General features: G+C 39.5%; 1 protein-coding gene across 3 annotated transcripts; it reads right to left on the bottom strand.

Annotated features, from left to right (window-relative positions):
- Window positions 1-306: 306 nt before the first annotated feature.
- On the bottom strand, window positions 307-15,244 carry LOC122811920 (aspartate beta-hydroxylase domain-containing protein 2-like). 3 transcript variants are annotated; one of them, XR_006366313.1, is made up of 4 exons: window positions 13,310-15,244; window positions 9,630-9,743; window positions 1,395-1,564; window positions 307-1,265 (listed from the first exon to the last, which is right to left on the bottom strand). XR_006366313.1 is itself a non-coding variant. In XM_044084087.1 (3 exons), the coding sequence occupies exons 1-3, from the start codon at window positions 14,022-14,024 to the stop codon at window positions 1,458-1,460; spliced, it is 936 nt and encodes a 311-aa protein (XP_043940022.1). In that variant the 5' UTR covers window positions 14,025-15,243; the 3' UTR covers window positions 307-1,457. The 3 variants fall into 3 exon arrangements, 2 of the variants coding, with proteins under 2 accessions (XP_043940022.1, XP_043940023.1); XM_044084087.1 differs by having other exon boundaries at window positions 307-1,564; window positions 13,310-15,243; XM_044084088.1 differs by having other exon boundaries at window positions 307-1,564; window positions 13,553-15,240.
- Between the last annotated feature and the right edge of the window lie 2,472 nt (window positions 15,245-17,716).

Genomic DNA, 17,716 nt, shown 5'->3' with positions numbered 1-17,716 from the left:
ACTCCAACATTCAGTCTGCACTACAGCACTAATTAATAGCAAACGTATATTTATGCACAATATCTAAAAAAAAAAAATCATATGCTGACCAACTTTCTCAGCCAGACACAGTAAAAATAGAATATTTTCAAGCATTAATTGTGAGGTTCAGTTTCTATATTGGTATTTGGTGAGTTATAGATGTCACCAAATAACTCAACAAAAATGCAGTTAACCTCCCCCCCCCCCAGAAAAAAAAAAACATCTTATGTACTTTATAAAGATACTTAATACAAACCAAGAAAAACATTAAACGTACCATGATGATGTTAGTAAAAATTGTATAACTTTTTTATTTCATCTGTTTTCTTAATCACTTTATCAGAATCACTGATTTACACCAGTGTGAAAACAACATAAAATGGTAAATCACAAACTCCTCACCACTTACAGTTCAGCAAAAGAATTACAAATAGCATAATGCAGACTCCATAGGCCCACTGCCACAGCTAATAAATCAGTTTAGCAGGTTGTATTTTCTTAAAACTGAGACATCATGTCAAAACTAGAAAAATAAGAAACTGAACATATATTTTACGAAGGTGCATTGGGAAACCAGACAGTACAAGTTAATGGAGCACAAGTGACTACCATTTTTGCCCTACATGTGAGTGAGTGTGTTCCAAAATATTGAGTATAATAAAACCACTTGGCTTGAAATGGCATCTAATGATACATAGTTAAGGACAAAGTCAGGTTCAAAGAGTGAATAAAGAACTTTCTCTTTCCTTATTATCTTATCTGCTCTACAAGTAAAAGGTGGCTCACAGAGTACTGCCAAGTGAAAGCAGGAACTGAAACATTTAAGTATTGTTTTTTTTTTCTTTAGAGCCTGCAACCTTTTTCAGATACATTTGTTATATCATTATTATTATTATTATTATTATTCAGAGAAGTATAACACACCCAATATCCTAAACACTCCTTAAGATTTTGTTAAATGTCAAGAAATATTTATTATAAAGAGCTAACAGTAAGAAACATTATTACCAGCACAATGTCAGTTCAGACCACATTCATGGGTGGGGCAATATCTTAGAGTTCTAAAATAATTTTGATAGTACATAAAGCTGCAGCATAACTTTGACAAACTTTTACAATGTTAAATATATACAATCTTTATTGTCCTTTTTAAACTACTGTTGGAATGCTTCCTCAAATTCACATCTGCACAGGTATAACTGAGGCTTAATATCTAATGTTATAACCCATAATGTACAGCAGACCAATGTTTTGGTGACTGAATTGTTTTGTGCATCTGAGCAGAGCTGTTGGAATGCTTCCTCAAATTCACATCTGCACAGGTATAACTGAGGCTTAATATCTAATGTTATAACCCATAATGTACAGCAGACCAATGTTTTGGTGACTGAATTGTTTTGTGCATCTGAGCAGAGCCACAGTTCAGGAAATTTCTCTTATCTGGGTGCAAATAAGTAATCTATTGCTTGGCGTTCCATTGCTGTGATGTCTGGGTGCCAGAGATCAACTTCAAAAAGTACTAATGGAGCTTCTGATTCATCTCCTGAAAATAAAAACAAGTCAGATATTATAAAAAAAAATAATTTCTGAGACTAGATGTACATACATCTATTTTTACTGCTTTTTACTTTTCTTTATACTGTAACATCACCTCTTCTCATCAACACAACCACAATCAAAGTCCACTCAGTCAGGATAAGACAAGTGTCCCAATTCACTCATCCCCACCACCGCCACCACAGCTTGAGTTTTAAACCTCACATAGATATGATATAGGACACTCTTTTTGCCACAAGACATACCAATTAGCAACCAGGAAAGCACAGATTTGTGATACATTCCTACTCTTTGGAACAAACATCTCTGTTTTTCTTCTCCATTGTTACAGTACTCACTCATATGATATGGAGGTGCGCGCACTATGCACATGTGCCCCTTGGCTTTCTTGATTTGATTAAAATACTGATGTGATCAACATCTACAAAGGACTTTGGCACTTAGCAGTGGACAACCAAAGTAGCAGATATATCCCCATGTTTCCAGGAAACACCACATGGTTCATCTTCTCTGTCTTAACTACAACATCTTTGTGAGCTTTGGACTTCTTCCTAAACTCAGGTCACTGGCAACTCAGTCAAAAATCTGGCCTCATTCAAGTTACTATTCTATTATTTCACACAATGACATAATCTGAATTACTTTTTATAATCATTTTTATTTAGCCAGTAAGTATACAGTTCAAAACCCACTTCTTTATATAATCAAAATGACTTTAGACATAAGCACTCTCTCTCTCTCTGTCTCTCTCTCTCTCTCTCTCTCTCTCTGTCTCTCTCTCTCTCTATGTAATTACTTTTTAATACTTTGCCCCTGAGAAGAGTATGAATTATTTTGCTCCTCATAACCTCAACACCTCTAATAGATTAACAGGCAATGTCCCTCAAATGGGGGGCAGTGAGAAGTATTGATAGAGGGGTTCTGAAGGATGGAATGTGGGATAGTCCTTTCATATGGAAGACAATCACAAGGTGTAGTGTGTTTCTATGGGGTGCAGTCTGCATAGAGGTTTTAGGAAGTGTAAAATGAAGAGAGATGCCCATACCTGGACATGCTGAAAATGTGAAACATGTATGGAAGGGTTCTGTGAGGTAAAATGAGGGATGACACTTCAATTGAGGACCACTGTGAGAGAATTCTGACAAGCAAAATTACCGGTATACCCTTTATGTGGGAACTTTTAAAAAAAACTTGCAAAACAACCCTTTCTTATTCAAACTGCTAGAACTATTTTGTGATGTTATTCTAAGCCTTTTAGTTTAAACACTTGGGCTTCAGGCCAGTTGTTTTACATAAAGAAGATTTATGGTCTGCACTCTTGTGGCAGGACAGGTAGCTTAAATCCTTCTTAGTTGGGAGTTGCTGATTGAAGGCTTAGTGTCTGTTATTCTAAAAGTGTCTTAGTTCTGCTTTAAGCACTTGGGCTTCAGGCCAGTTATTTTTCATTAAGAATTTTTGTGATCTGCACTCTTGTGGAAGAAAAGGATAGATTCTGCCCTTCTGAACTGAGAATTTCTGGTTAAAGGCTTGATGTACCTGCTTATTTGAACTGTTTCTTTTTGAAATTCATGTGCCTTGTTTGCTGTAGCATAGACTAGATTCAAATCTGCTGAATCTAGCTTTGTTTGTATAACTTGAGCACTAATCCAGGCCATCTCTTTTGGAGAAGGTTCCCCTGCACCCTAGTGGCAGGAGTGTGCAGCTAGAACTTGTCTGATTGAAGACTGCTGGACAGGGCTCAGTTTTGAACTTTTTATTGGTTAATTGGTTAATTTGTTTAAATCAGTTTGCTCATTTGTTACTGTTATATTAAAAAAAAAGTTCTAGCTTGTTTTCCTGCCTTTCCTTTTACTAGAGTAGTCCAGCTACATATTTGCTGTATTCAGGACTGTATTGTAGTTTCTGAGTTCCCCAGACCTTTCTGTGTTAGAGGGAAGCCTCTCAGGTTATCAGTGGGAGTGGTAAGTGCTAGGTAGCCTATCTACCACAAAAGGAGTGGTTTCAAGCTCCCTTTCAACTTTCTGCTTTAAAAGCCCATGTTTGCACGGGTTTGTGAGCTGCGCAGTGCCCCTAAGCTAGGGTAAGCTATTACAAGTACCAGAAAGTCTGCTCTTCAATTTTTCCCTTAGATCTTGCTAGTTCTCTTCTCTCTTGCATTTAACTAGCTTATTCGCCTAGCACTTTATCAGGTTTCTTGTAGCAATTATTGTAGCACACATAAATGCTAACAGCACTAAACATCCTATAAGGAAACAGCTCTGGTACTTATTAATAATGAAAATCCCTCCTGGCATGTCTAAAGGTCAGTTCCCTGCGCTTTTGCCTATTAACCTGGTGAACTTGGGCATTCTGAGGCAGTGTAGAAACTGCCTCATGTACACAGACAACCCTCTCCTCTTACCTCCCAACACTCAGACTTGTGAGAGATGCAGTTATATATCCAAACTGGAAGACATGCACTCTCCAGCCAAGACCAGAATAGCTAGTCAAGAGGAGAAGGTCAACACCTGCACCACACCACATGGAACACATAGCCCTCCAGAACACCCACCCTCACATCTCTCACATAAAAACACAAACCACACACCCTCCTTTGTAGAGGGTATCAATAGAAATCTACCCAAACAGCAGAGACCTCCAAATCAGAAATGCACTTGACTAGCACAACACAGCACAAATCTCAAGACACATAGCTCGCCTACACAGTGTGCCCCTCAACCTAATCCCCTAAGGCAAAACAGCTTGCCCAATACACTAATCACAGGTGACTCGATAGTGAGACACAGTGGTATCCCACTCACTAGGTTGAATATGGAGAAGATAACAGTCAGCTGTCTGTCAGGTGCCAGGATCCGACACATAACACATGCATTCAGGTCACTCCACAACAAGTACAAGTATGACTGTCATTGTCCATGTGGGTGTGAATGACCTGAGATATACCTCCCTGGACTATATGAAAAGAGACATGGAGGAACTCTCAAATTATGTGGCCCAGGTAGGTATGACCCTAGCCCTGAGCAGCGTCCTACCATTGCCCAGAATGATACCACAGTACAAGCAGAAAATGATAGACTTCAACAATTGGCTAAGTTTTTGGTGTCATTCTAAGGGGATCCAGTATCTTCTTGGGATGACATGACTGACAGACCTCGATGCTTTGCCAGAGATGGCCTGCATCTGTCACCCCTAGGTTTCTGGATACTGGCTAAGGGTCTTGCTACCCCTATAGTGCCTTTTTTAGGCGGTGTTTCAAAGACCAAATTACCACCATAACAGCTATAAATAAATGCGATCTGAGAGTCATGCTGCTCAATGCTAGAAGTCTAAATCTCAAGATGCACTTGCTCGAAGCACTCCTCAAAATGAAGAACATCGACATTTGTGCTGTAACAGAGACCTGGTTTAAAGCAGCAGGAAGCACCCCTGCACTACCAGGCTGTAACTCATTCCACACCATTAAGCCCCGGAACGTGGACTGAAGCTCCAAAGGTGGTGGCATCTCCATATTAATTAAGGATATGCATACCTCCAGACTAGTAGCCCAGCATAATGCATCTGAGATACTTCAGGTACAACTAACATTGGGTAAGACGGCGATTCAGATCATAACCTGCTGTAGGTCCCCAACCATGTCTGAAGACTCTCATTCCACGTTCCTAAGCACCCAGGAAACTATTAAGGTCCAACCGAACACTCTCCTACCAGGTGACTTCAGCTACCCTTCCATCAACTAGGAAAACTACTCATGCACCAGTACACTTGCCCAACGCTTCCTGGAATTCATAAATTCCAATGCACTGAACCAGCTCATTCTTAGCCCCACTAGAAGAAGCAACATCCTTGACCTGGTTATTACTAACATGGGCAACTGTTACTCAACACCAATAGTCAATTCCTCCCTGGGTAATTCCGACCACAAACTAATTACCATGGAATTCCACATCTCACCCACACCACCATCAAAGGTAACCACCTTGAAAAACTTCTGCAAACCTGACTTTGGGCTCCTACAAACAGAGGTGGTTAACTTCACAGCACCCATGCAAATGCAAAATAGGTGCATGACAGCCAAATCATACACCAATGCACTGTATGAATATGTACATAAATGCATGAAACTAGCCATACGCAACAGAAGCAAGACACTCTCCTCCAAAAAAAGAAAGCCAATCTGCTGGTGCCCTGCCAGTAACAAACTCTACAACAGAGGGAAAAAACTGTTCCAGAAAAAGGTGAAGTCTCAAGACTGGAAAAACTCCCTTATTATTCTCCACAAAAAGTTGCGATCCCTCATCAAAACCTCTAAAGCTAGCTATGAAGGCAGAATTGCGACAGACACTAAAAACAACCACAAAGCCTTCTACGTTTATATCAAGAATCTCCATGGCAATATCCTGATTTGCTCTGAGTTACTGCATAATGGTACCTCCTATACTGAGCCAACAGATATTGCCAACATACTGGCCGACAGATTCAGTGCCAACTTTAGCACTCTCTTTCCTCCCCTAAAGGACCAATTGCAGTACCGGAAGAATGCCAGGCACCCAGCATTACTGCAGCACAGGTCACAGCTGCATTGTCCAAGGCCAAGAATACAGCTTCCATGGGATCTGACAATATCCCTGGTTGTGTTTTACATGAACTACAAAGTGAACTGGCACCACACCTGTGTGCCATGTTCAATCACAGCCTCACTTCAGACTTTATCCCTACAGAGTGGTCATCCCTCTCTCCATAAAGGGGGAGCAACTACAGACCCTGGGAATTATCGCACTATTAGCCTGATGAGTCTGATATGTAAGACTATGGAGCACATCATCATGAACCTAATTAACAAGGATATAGGGAATCTCCAAACTCTGGATCGCACTCAGTTTGGTTTTGTGAAGGGCAGATCATGCTTGCTCAACCTAGTTGACTTATTTGAGTCAGTCACCAGAGCTGTGGATGAGGGCAAGGAAGTTCATACAGCCTACCTCGATCTAGCCAAGGCCTTTGATACCATTCCCCACTCAGTAATTATTGATAGACTCACCAAACTAGGCATCAACCCCTACATCACTAAGTGGGTTGCAAATTGGCTCACAGATAGAAGCCACAGTGTGAAAGTAGCCAGTCAGACTACCAACCAGTCACAAGTGGAGTCCCACAGGGTTCGGTCCTGGTCCTCTCCTGTTTGGCATCTTCTTCTCAGAAATCCAGGCCAACACGGAGGGACTCTGGCTGATCAAGTTCACCGACGATTCCAAGCTGGGAGCCATTACTAACTCCTCAAATGATGTAGACGTCCTACAGAAAGGCTTCACTGAGATCAACGACTGGTGTCTAAACCATGGCCTTAAGCTTAATGCCAAAAAATGCATCGTCATTCCCTTTGGGAAAAACTCAGTTCCCACTGATTACCACATTGATGGTGGCCCACTGAACACTGAAGGCATTATAAGAGATCTGGGAACACAGGTTGACAGCAAACTCTCCTTCGACCATCACATTGTCACTGTGGTCAGAAAGTCCTTCTATGTGGCACATCTCATTACCAAGGGTTTTGCATCCAGGAAGAAAGAGGTCATCATCTCTCTCTACTCTTCCCTCATTAGTCCAGTCATCGAGTATAATGCCCCATTTCGCATGTACCTCACTAAACACCCGCTACAGCTGGAAAGGCCACAGAAGTACCTCATGAAGAGGATCCTAGGTCTTAAACACATACCCTACATAGACAGACTAAAAAAACTCCAGCTTTTCTCTGTCTCATATTGTCTATTAAGAGGTGATCTCTGCTTGACTTACAACACCATGTCTTTTCCAGCCCTGTTAGAAATGTTACACCTAATGAAATCCCAATCCCTCTGCACCACATGCTCCAGGGACCTCAACCTCATTACCACAATCAACAGAACATGCTGAAGGGACAGGTTCATAACCCACAGACTGCCCATGCTCTGGAATAGACTTCCCATACATGTCAAGCAAAACACCTCACTGGCCCCTTTCAGCAGAAATCTTGAAGAGTGGATGGGAAATAGAAAGTTCACCCTGGGGATCACTCCAGTGGCTCTACTTGATAGAGGCACTGGGAACTAATGGCGGCATGATGCCAGGGCACTTCTATGGGCTAGGCTTGTAAAGGCTCCAGGGCCATTGGCCTAGTACACACCTGTGAACCTATGAACCTGTGAAATCGTTTTAGGTGTCATTTGTTAAACAATTCTTTTGTTCTAGTTATTGTTTTCTTATTAGGAGTTGCTTCTGTCTTTCTTTAAATCCCTAACCAATAGTTATTGATTTATTTATGTATCTGTGCTTGTCTTGTTCTATGTACAGGTCAATGCTCACAAGGTTCATGCCATGTTATTTAACATCTCACAAACTTACAGGCAAGCATCAATGTTGTTCTCCCACATAATCTTCCCTTGTATCCTAGTGGCAATTGGTTTTACAGAACAGTGCTTTTTGAAGGAGGACGTTACACTACAAATAGGCAGCTGTTATGAAATTTCACGCTTATTTTCAGTATAATATATAGGACAAAGTGCATCTGATAAGCACACATGTGACATGACAGACATCTGAATGTTTTTCCATGTATATGTTATTGCATGTTTGGTGTTCATAGATTTCACAGTTGTCATAGATATTTCAAGGCCAATCAGTCTCATGACCATTCTTACCTCACCAGTACCCTCCCACAGGCAGTACCTCCTTTCTCCAGGAGGGCCATACTTGACAATCCAAGAGTAAGTCTGTGAATACTAATCCAGTCATTCAAGTTATGTTTAAATGTAGATAGTGAGTGCTTAACATGAAAGAGAATTTATTCCAGAGGTTTGTGAGGCACTGAGTTATAAACTTGTCCCCCGAACTATGTTTTATTTATCTGTCGGTGAACATTTACAGCCCTGGTTCTAGTGCTGGAGGAGCCACTGGACTTTAGGAGATTCAGGAGGTCGAAGGGTACCAGGTCTCTTTTGTCATGAGAACTGAGACAGAGATCTGGTGTTGGTGTCAGTGAACAGTTCATTATATATATACATACATACATACATATTATGAAAAATGTGCCCCCATATTGACTGTTTTTATTCTTTTGGCAGATATGATATTGTTTACTTAGATTTGCTATGTCAGGCAAGTATATGTCTTTCAAATTTGTGTCAGTCAGACTATACAGAGCCCTTCCCCACAGATCCTCAAACTAAGGCACCAAATGGGAATGCAATACTAGTGTTGTAAGTCTTTACTCCATATGGCACTGTACTCTAGAGTACACTAGCCTTCAGGATATACATACAGTATACAAACAGTATAAGATGTAGCCCCTTTGAATTCCCTTATTCTTCAGAATCTTTAACTCATTCCCTCCAATAGGGATGTGGAAGCTTGCACTGCAACTTCCATATTCATAGCGGTAGTATTCTTTGGATCTAGGTCTTACACTGAATTTTATAAGTCACAGTAAACACAGTAAATATTACATTTGTAATATTTTGTAAACAACTTACAATATGTCAACAACCACTCAAGTTACACACATACTGTCAGCAGCATTTTATTCATCTAGCTGAGAGCTTTCATATGAAGATAAACAGTTCTGTCTGTGCTACTTGGTTGTCAAGATATTTAAAAACACATGAACTTTCTATCTATATAAATAAATATTATATGAACAACAAATTAATATTTCTTTGCCTGCACTAGACAGAGGATAACTATCAATACAGCTGAGTCTGCCACTGTCTAAGCTGTAAGGTGAAATCTTTTAATAGCTTGTACGTAGTATGGTTTTGGAATTACTGAAGCAAATATGAACAAGCAGTATGCAATGCCTAGAGTTGTCAATATGATGTAACTGCAGAAGCATCTGGAGATGTCACTTGGATGTAATGCATTAACTCCAACAATATGAGCAGTGCAGCTGTTGTGCCAATTAACTGCCACAGAAGCATTCATAACTAAATGTTGCCATCTCCCTATCTATTATGACAAAATCATGCTGTTTTCTAAGGTGAAAGAAAACCAAAATTAATATGTACTCTTGCATTCCTCACCTTCAATCTGCAGTGAACGAATGAATGAATCATCAAAAAGTAAGCAACGTCCAGGAGTCCAGCACTGTGGAATTCCGGCCACCACCAGTTCACAATCACTTGGGACCTGCAAACCTTATCATGAGACGAATACAGGATTAGCCTCTTCAATCCAAAGGTCTATATTTTAGGTTAATACAAAGTAGGATTATATCTGTATGATAATACACCTAGGAAACGATTAATTATACCAATCATCACACAATAGATATGTAACTGAGTAGGTGCAGGATGTCACATGGGACAGTCTTTTCCAAGAATAAAGCCCACAATTTTGGTACCTAACTAGTGTAATTAACAGCTTGGATGGATGCCAGAGTGAAGGGATGGGCATTGCCCATCCTGGGTGGGAGGGCACTCATTAATACACTCCCTAAGGGGAGGTGTGGCCCAAAGAGGATAGCTGCCTTCAAATGCATTCAACTAGCATGGGAGGAGTAGTAAACAGAGACAAACAAACAAGCAAACAAAAAAAGCAGACATGAGCACAGACAGGATGTGCCCCCAGGAAGCCCTTGCGATCCACAAGTGGCCCCAACAATACCAGTGTAAGTCTGAGGAAGTAGGAGGATGGCTGGTAGACCCGGCATGGATACGGGGGCACGGGGGGGGGGGGGCAAGCCAATAATGATGAGGTCCAAAGGGATAAAAAAAAGAATAAAAATAAAAATAAGAATACACTCCAGAGATTTAAATGACCTAAGCCATGCTATCTCAGTAGAAATTGCTCTAAGGCAAGCACAGCTGCTGAGCATTAATTTACATTGCTATAAACATTTATGCCTGATGGAGCCAGGATCCCCCTACTGAAATTTAATTCAGAAGTACATAATAGTCTAGTAGTTTACTCACAGTCACACAATATATGATTAGAAAATAACTGTATAACAGGACATTCATTTCTAACTTTACAACCCTGACTTTTATCTGGATGCTGTTAAACTTTGATATTGGCACCCCTTCTCATGTTATGTGTGCTATACATTTTTTATCTCCAATCATACAAACTCCAGCTTTCAATTAATAACTTCATTTCAGTAGTAAAGCATGTGAACACATCTACTTATTTATGCAAGGTCAGTTATGTATAACAATGAGACATTGTAAAGGCCTAAATATTAATTGTACATTAAACAAAAGGAAAACCAAAACTATGATTGATTAGAGGCTCTCCGTATCTAAGATGATGTAAGGCAATAATATCACAGCTGAACATAAAATACTTACATTTTGTAATTAATTAACTAATTAATATTACGTTTGCACCATTGTTAAGTATAAAACTGGGATAACTATACCCAGAAAGTGCTTTATCACAAAATATTTAAATCTGAGGTAAGTAGGGCCCTAAGCTTTGCCTTTTACCTCATATTCTGTTTCATCTCATGAGAATACAACATAACATATACTAGAAGACATCAGATCACTTCAGGTCTATCTAGTCTGTCCTATTGCTGCAGCTAACCTAAATCAGCATGCCATCCTCCATTCCACCTGAATAGAAATCCCAAAAAAGACTGAATTGTCTCAGTTTCTGATAGTCATCCTGGCTGTAATTTATTCCACTTGGCAACCACTCTTTGCATTAAAAATGCTTCTTCATATCAAGGTTAAACTGTGTTTCCTTGATGCACTGTTTATACCTATTTATATCAATTTATTTTCTATTGTTGATAATTTTTTTGCCTTAGTACTTTATATATCTATATCATATTCCCTGTTTTTTCTCTTTTCAGGTAAAATATAGTTGGGTTCTCTTAAGCTGCTTTCATAAGTCATAGACTGTGTTATCTTCTTCTTCTTCTTCTTCTTTCGGCTTTTCCTGGTTAGGGGTCGCCACAGCGGATCAGCTGTCCACTCATGATTGGCAGTAGAGTTTTATGGTGTTGAGTTGCCAGCCCGGCACCCAACCTTCCACAGAAGGCACACACATGCACACACTCACACCTAGGGCCAGTTTAGAGTGCCCAATCCACCTACAGCATGTCTTTACTTTCCTATATCTCAGCCCTTCCCCACCAGACACATATCCCAGCAATCAATTTGCCGTTGTTACTCGCTCAGTTTGTTCCTGATATTTTAGGTTTGTACATTTATAATTCCAGGTCTTTCTTCTGTTCTGAATATTTTAACCTTCCTCTTTGATTTTAACTTTCAGTCTCTGTGCTGTCATTCTTGAGGTAAAGCTTAGTACATTGGGAAAGGCTGAAGTGAAGTTCCAGCCATCGTTTAGAAACTACCTGCTTGGTTCTTCTTCTGACTCTACCCCCTCCCAAATCTGGTAATATCTGTTAAAAAAGTGGTCCAGTGTTCATGCCTTGCACAAGGGATTAGAGCCAGACGCAATATCAATCTCTGTGGGATGCCACACATCACTTCCTTACATTTGCTAGATTTCCTTGACTATTACCTTTTGTTCTTTGTTTACTAAACACTTTAGCACCCATCCACAGAGTTTCTTATCCACTGTTCTCCACCTTGCTCTTACAAGAAGCTTGCTGCATGGGACCAGATTAATCGCTTTTCTGAAATTCAGATAATACTCATCCATAGGCTTACGTGAGTTCACTTCCTTGTGGTCTCTTCATAGAATTGGATGAAGTTAGTTTAATAGCACTGAATCCATACAGGATTTCACTGAACACGACATTCTGATTCAGGAATTGTGCTCTTTCCCACCTCTGTTTTCCCCACCAGTGAAGTCAGGCTCAGTAGTCTATAGTTTTCAATGCCATTCCTTGCTCTGGCCTTGGAAATGGGTACCACTACTCTTAGTCCCAAAGGACCACTTCATGTCTAATACTTCTTTTGAAAATTTCAGCAACCTGTTTTTTTTTTTGCATCTCTAGCAGGAACATATGTGGTCGCTTTCTAATACCCAGTGAGAAATTATAAAACTGCAATGCAAATTCAAGGGATCTGATTGGTTACTGAGCCAATGACATGACAATGTAATATAACAGACTGTGTCTAACGTCTGTTTTACTATAATAGTAATGCACTCCAAGGTTTTGTGCAATGACACCACTCCTGGAAAAGATAGGATCATTTGGCGTCACCTCATGTTTCCAGTCATGTGAACAGTGATGTCATTCCACATAGCAGACCCCATCTGCTGTGTCTTGTTCCCTAACTGTGTGACAGCTGCAAAGATAGTATATACATTTAGGAAAACAGTTTAAAAAAGCAAAGCATACTCTAGACAGTGAAATTAACAAATAAAATTAAATATGACATTCAATCATGTTGCAGTTAGCATAGAGAATTAAGTACTGAAGCTGTTTATTAGCTGCATCCTGTTATCAGGATATAGTGTTTGATTCCACCCACCGCCGTTTGCCTACTCTGTGACTCTGAGCAAGTCACTTGACTCCTGCATACGCATGCGTGCCCAGTGGGCTTACCCTATTATCAAATATATAAAATAAAAAAAAATGGTACTTACTTGATGAGTATTTAATAAAGTATAATATTAAATCTGAAACTGAAAGACCTGATAACAGTTTTCATTACTATTTTGTTGTTAAAGTACTTGATTGGTATGTTAGTTGCAAAGTCTTTTGACTGCCTAGCTTGTTAGGTTAGTAATCTGTTACTATGCTTGCTAACTTTCGTTCCATTTATATGTATCCATTACTTACCTAAGTGACATCGAAGGCGAGTGTTGGAATCCCCATGTCTGTCCGAAGTGAAAGTTCCAGGCAACAGCACCAAAAATCTAGCATTACCAAAGACATTTCCCTGCACATGTGTACGCAGACTGCGGACCACCTTGTGTGTTTGTGGGCAGTGCTGACAATTTTCTTTCACCCAGTTCCCTCTAAAGAATAAACAAAAAGCAAAACATTTGCCTTTACTTACATCATGGGTCTGCCATACAGTACCTGCAGGACTCTGGTAGGCTTTCCAAAACTCCCTGTATATTACCAAATAGTTCTTCTCCAAAATTCCAATATCATAGCTTAGGATATCAAGAGGGAAATACAACTGTGTCTCTACACCTGGGAGATGTAAGACATTAGGACTTTGTGTATTTGCTGTGTTCCCACATCTGTGACAATCTGGAGAGTAGATTGCCTTTACAATACGACCCATTCCAGACCAGGAATAATGCTTGCAATATTCCTTCAGCCTTCTGTATAGCTCCTTGTCTAAACCATTCAAGTCAGGAAAGTAGTTTGTCTGTTCTGGCTGCTTGTTGGAGAATAGAACCTGCTTAAGTGTCTTGTACAAGACATTGATGGGATGTCTTGACACATAAAAGGTCTTCAAGATGAGCACCATAGTGTAAGCAAGGAAAGTTACAAAGGTCATTACCCCGATGACAAATATCATTTCAAATATTACTGCAAGCATCTTCTTAATAAAAAGACTGTTTTCTCTGCTGCTGTCTTTACTTGTAAATTATGTCTTCCGGATGCTAGTTCTTTTTAAATCATTTGTTTCTGTCAGCAGTGCAGTTAGAGATGTGTCAGTTTTCTTTTTATATGGGTAGTGAGTAGGGGCAGGCTTTTTTCTACCAATATGTCTATGTTAACTAGGCTTGATAACACAAATTGTTAATTAGCATACCTAGAGTCCAAGAGAAAGCAACGCAGGTATCAAGAAATGAGGATCAGTTTTATGCTTTATATGCTGGGTCAAGCAGTCTTTTCTTCAGTCTGGCATCACATTGCTTGTTTCAGGTACTTACAGAATACCCTCACTTTGCTGATTAGATGTGCAAACTTTGTACTGCTCGTGTGAATGGATTTATATTTCAGTTCTGAAGATGATCCCAAGACATCTTTGCAGTATAAGAAACACTTCTGACTGTGCCAAGTACAGCTCCTAAAACCAGTGGTTTCATATCTCAGTCTAATCCATGCATGAATGTCTTGTATTACCACAGATCCTGTGAACAAATTTTACTCTTGCATGAGAAAATCATTACATTTTTGGGTTCTGGGTTCTGGGTTCTGAAATACATTCCTTGTTAATGTACTTAGAAGGTGTCTCATTTGCCAAGACCTCCTGAACAGTATTTTCTCATCTCATTAATCAGTGCTATAATTTCCTTTGCACAAAACTTTCTAAGTTTACTTTGTTTTTCCTCTCATTTCATTTCTTCTTGAATCCCTTCCTAACTGAAATCTTCCCTTTAACTCTGCCAGCAGAATTGTTTTGTTTCTTTCACTATTGATTACTTTTTGGTTGTGTCCCTCTTCTTAACCTTATATATCATTCTGTTTTCCCCTCAACAATAAAATGAATCTCAGTCCTTTCCTACTCAGTATGGCACTTTGCTTTTCCCAAGTGTCTTTTGAATTCAGTCTATAGTCATTTCTTGGCTTTTTCCATCTCGCATTTATTATCTTGTAAAGTAAAAGTGGCAATATAATCTCTCTCTCTCTCTCTCTCTCTCTCTCTGTCTCTCTCATTCCCTCACTCTCTTTCTCAGAGCTCAGTGTACTTGTAAAATCTAATGATCAGTCCAGAAGTCGCACTCATCTTCCCCACTTGTCAGATACCACTCTAAGAATTTAGATAATGTCTTACCCAAATTAGACGCTTGCACAGCCCTTATCATCGGTTTACAAAGAGCACACTTTTTTTCAGCAACCCCTGACACATACTGGCAAGGTCCCAGGTATTGAAACCTGGCTTGCTTCACAGAGTCATCACAGACAGCTACTAACACTAGGTCACTGTATTCCAGCTCAGAAATTAGTAGTTAATCCCTGCTAGCAGTAAGACATGCTGTTGTAATGGCCATATATATGAACACTAGAAAATTCTGTAAGTGCATTATTAACTCACTGCTAGATCAGGTGTAACATGAGAAGGAATAGCTGCAAACATGCCTTTAAAGGATGCTTCATCATGTTTGCATACCAGAATAAAATATCTGTTGTACACATTCTGAGTAATCTGTGCCATTACAGGTGCCCTTAAGCTTTGCTCTTTGTCAACATCCAGCAGGTTACACAAATGAGATACACCCTACACTGACCGACTACATTACAGTGACCATGAAACAGTGGCAGGCCACTTTGCAATTAAGCCATGATAAAGGACAAATTATTATTCCAGGGATAAAAATTCAAAGGGGGATATTCGAGGGTGACTCTCTATCACAGTTGCTATTCTGCCTTGCCCTTAACCCATTAAGCTGTTTACTTAACAGTTTAAGCCATGGCTACAATTTGACTCCTAGAAAACAACAAAGTATAAAGACTTCTCAATCTTCTCTTTGTCGATGATTTAAAACTGTATAGTTCATCAGATGAGAATCTGAAAGCACAGCTACAAGTTGTCAAAACCTTTTTGGATGATATAAGAATGTCATTTGGTCTTGATAATTGTGCAAAAGCAACCTTTAAGGAAGGAAAACTGCAGCACCAGGAAAACATCAGTTTGGGACAAGAATGTGATATAAAGAACTTGAGCAACAGGGAGTGTATAAATATTTGGGAATTGATGAAGGATCAACAATTAAACATGAACAAATACGAATAAAACTTAGTAAGGAATACTTTAGAAGACTTAAATTAATTTTGAAAACAGCGTTGACATCTAGGAACAAAATCCAGGCTATAAACCAATTTGCCCCTTCTGTCCTGGCTTACAGTTTTGGAGTGACTGACTGGCCCAAAAACATGTTGGCTAGATTAAATAGGAAAACAAGAAGGATATTTCATGCTCACCAAATGATTTATAAAAATAAGTGTATACCAAGATTATATATTCCCCGTTCCGAAGGAGGGATGGACCTCCTTGAAATTGACTACATGTATAGATCTGCAATCATGGGACTCCACACATATCTGCTGACATCACAAGACCCGAAAGTTTTGAAACATGAGGAGAGTAAATCCAAGATGACTTCTCTGATTAATTTAGCAGAAGCATATCGGCATCAAGAAGGAATGGAAATCAAACCAGAAGTCGATAAAAAAATCAGCCAGCAACTGAATGTGCCAAAAAACAAAAGAAAGAATATAAGGTGAAGGACCAGATTAGAAGACAAGAAATCTGGAAAAAGTATAAATATAATTGCAAATATAGAATACTTCTGGAAGAACCTCATGTTGATCAAGAATTAATGCAGAAATGGTTAAGGAGAGGCAAATTTAAACCAAGAGATGAAAGGTTAATGTTGGCAGCCCAAGACAGTGGGCTACATACACGTTGGTTTACAGAGTCCATTTAACATGTGGGAGAAACAGACCAATGTAGGTTTTGCAAAACCAAAATAGAAACAGTCACACACCTTGTTGCTAGTTGTGATATACTAATGGCAGAAGGACTGTATACTGAAAGGCATATTAAAGTGGCAAAACTGCTGCTCTGTGGATTGTGCAAACATTATGGTATCGAAGTAGCTGAAAAACACTGGAAACATGAGCCACAAAGCATCATAGAAAATAATGAAGTTTATACAACATGGGATCACCCATTACCAACAGTCCAAAAGATAGATGCTAGAAAACCGGATATAGTGGTCCAAGAAAAGAAGACAAAAGTAGCATTGATCATTGAAATCCCCACACTTAGTGACTACAGTGTCTTGTGTACAGACAGACACAAAGTCATAAAATACCAGGCTCTGCAGGCAGAAACAAGAGCAATGTGGAAGAAAGATACCCAACAGTTCCAATAGTAGTAGGAGCAATGGGTCTTATAAAAAAGAATCTACAATAGTAATTAGATATGTTAACAATCCATGTAACCCCGAACGAATTGCAGAAGGACTCATTACTGGGCACACTGCGGGTGCTGCGTAGAGCACTTCTGGCTGACATCAAAGACCGAAACTATACTAATTTCATGAACTTTAGTCATACTTTGAATTAGGAATGGGGTCAATTCCTGTCATGGTATTAGAAACCCAAAAGACTTGGAGAAATTAAAAAGAATGAGACAAAGCTGGTAACAAGTTACAAGTGACAGCTACAAGGCACAGTTCTGGGGCTTTTTTTTCTTTTTTAAGAGTCTGAATCTACTTTATATGAGCTCTTCAGCTTGTATGTGCCCTTCTTGCAACATGGTGTCATAGTGTGTCCACT

This window comes from Protopterus annectens, chromosome 9.part0 (genome assembly GCF_019279795.1).
Source record: "Protopterus annectens isolate FY-2018-M chromosome 9.part0, PAN1.0, whole genome shotgun sequence".
Classification (NCBI taxonomy): Eukaryota; Metazoa; Chordata; order Ceratodontiformes; family Protopteridae; genus Protopterus; species Protopterus annectens.
Note: the sequence above shows the minus strand (reverse complement) of the source record. Positions and strands in the feature narration are given on the sequence as shown.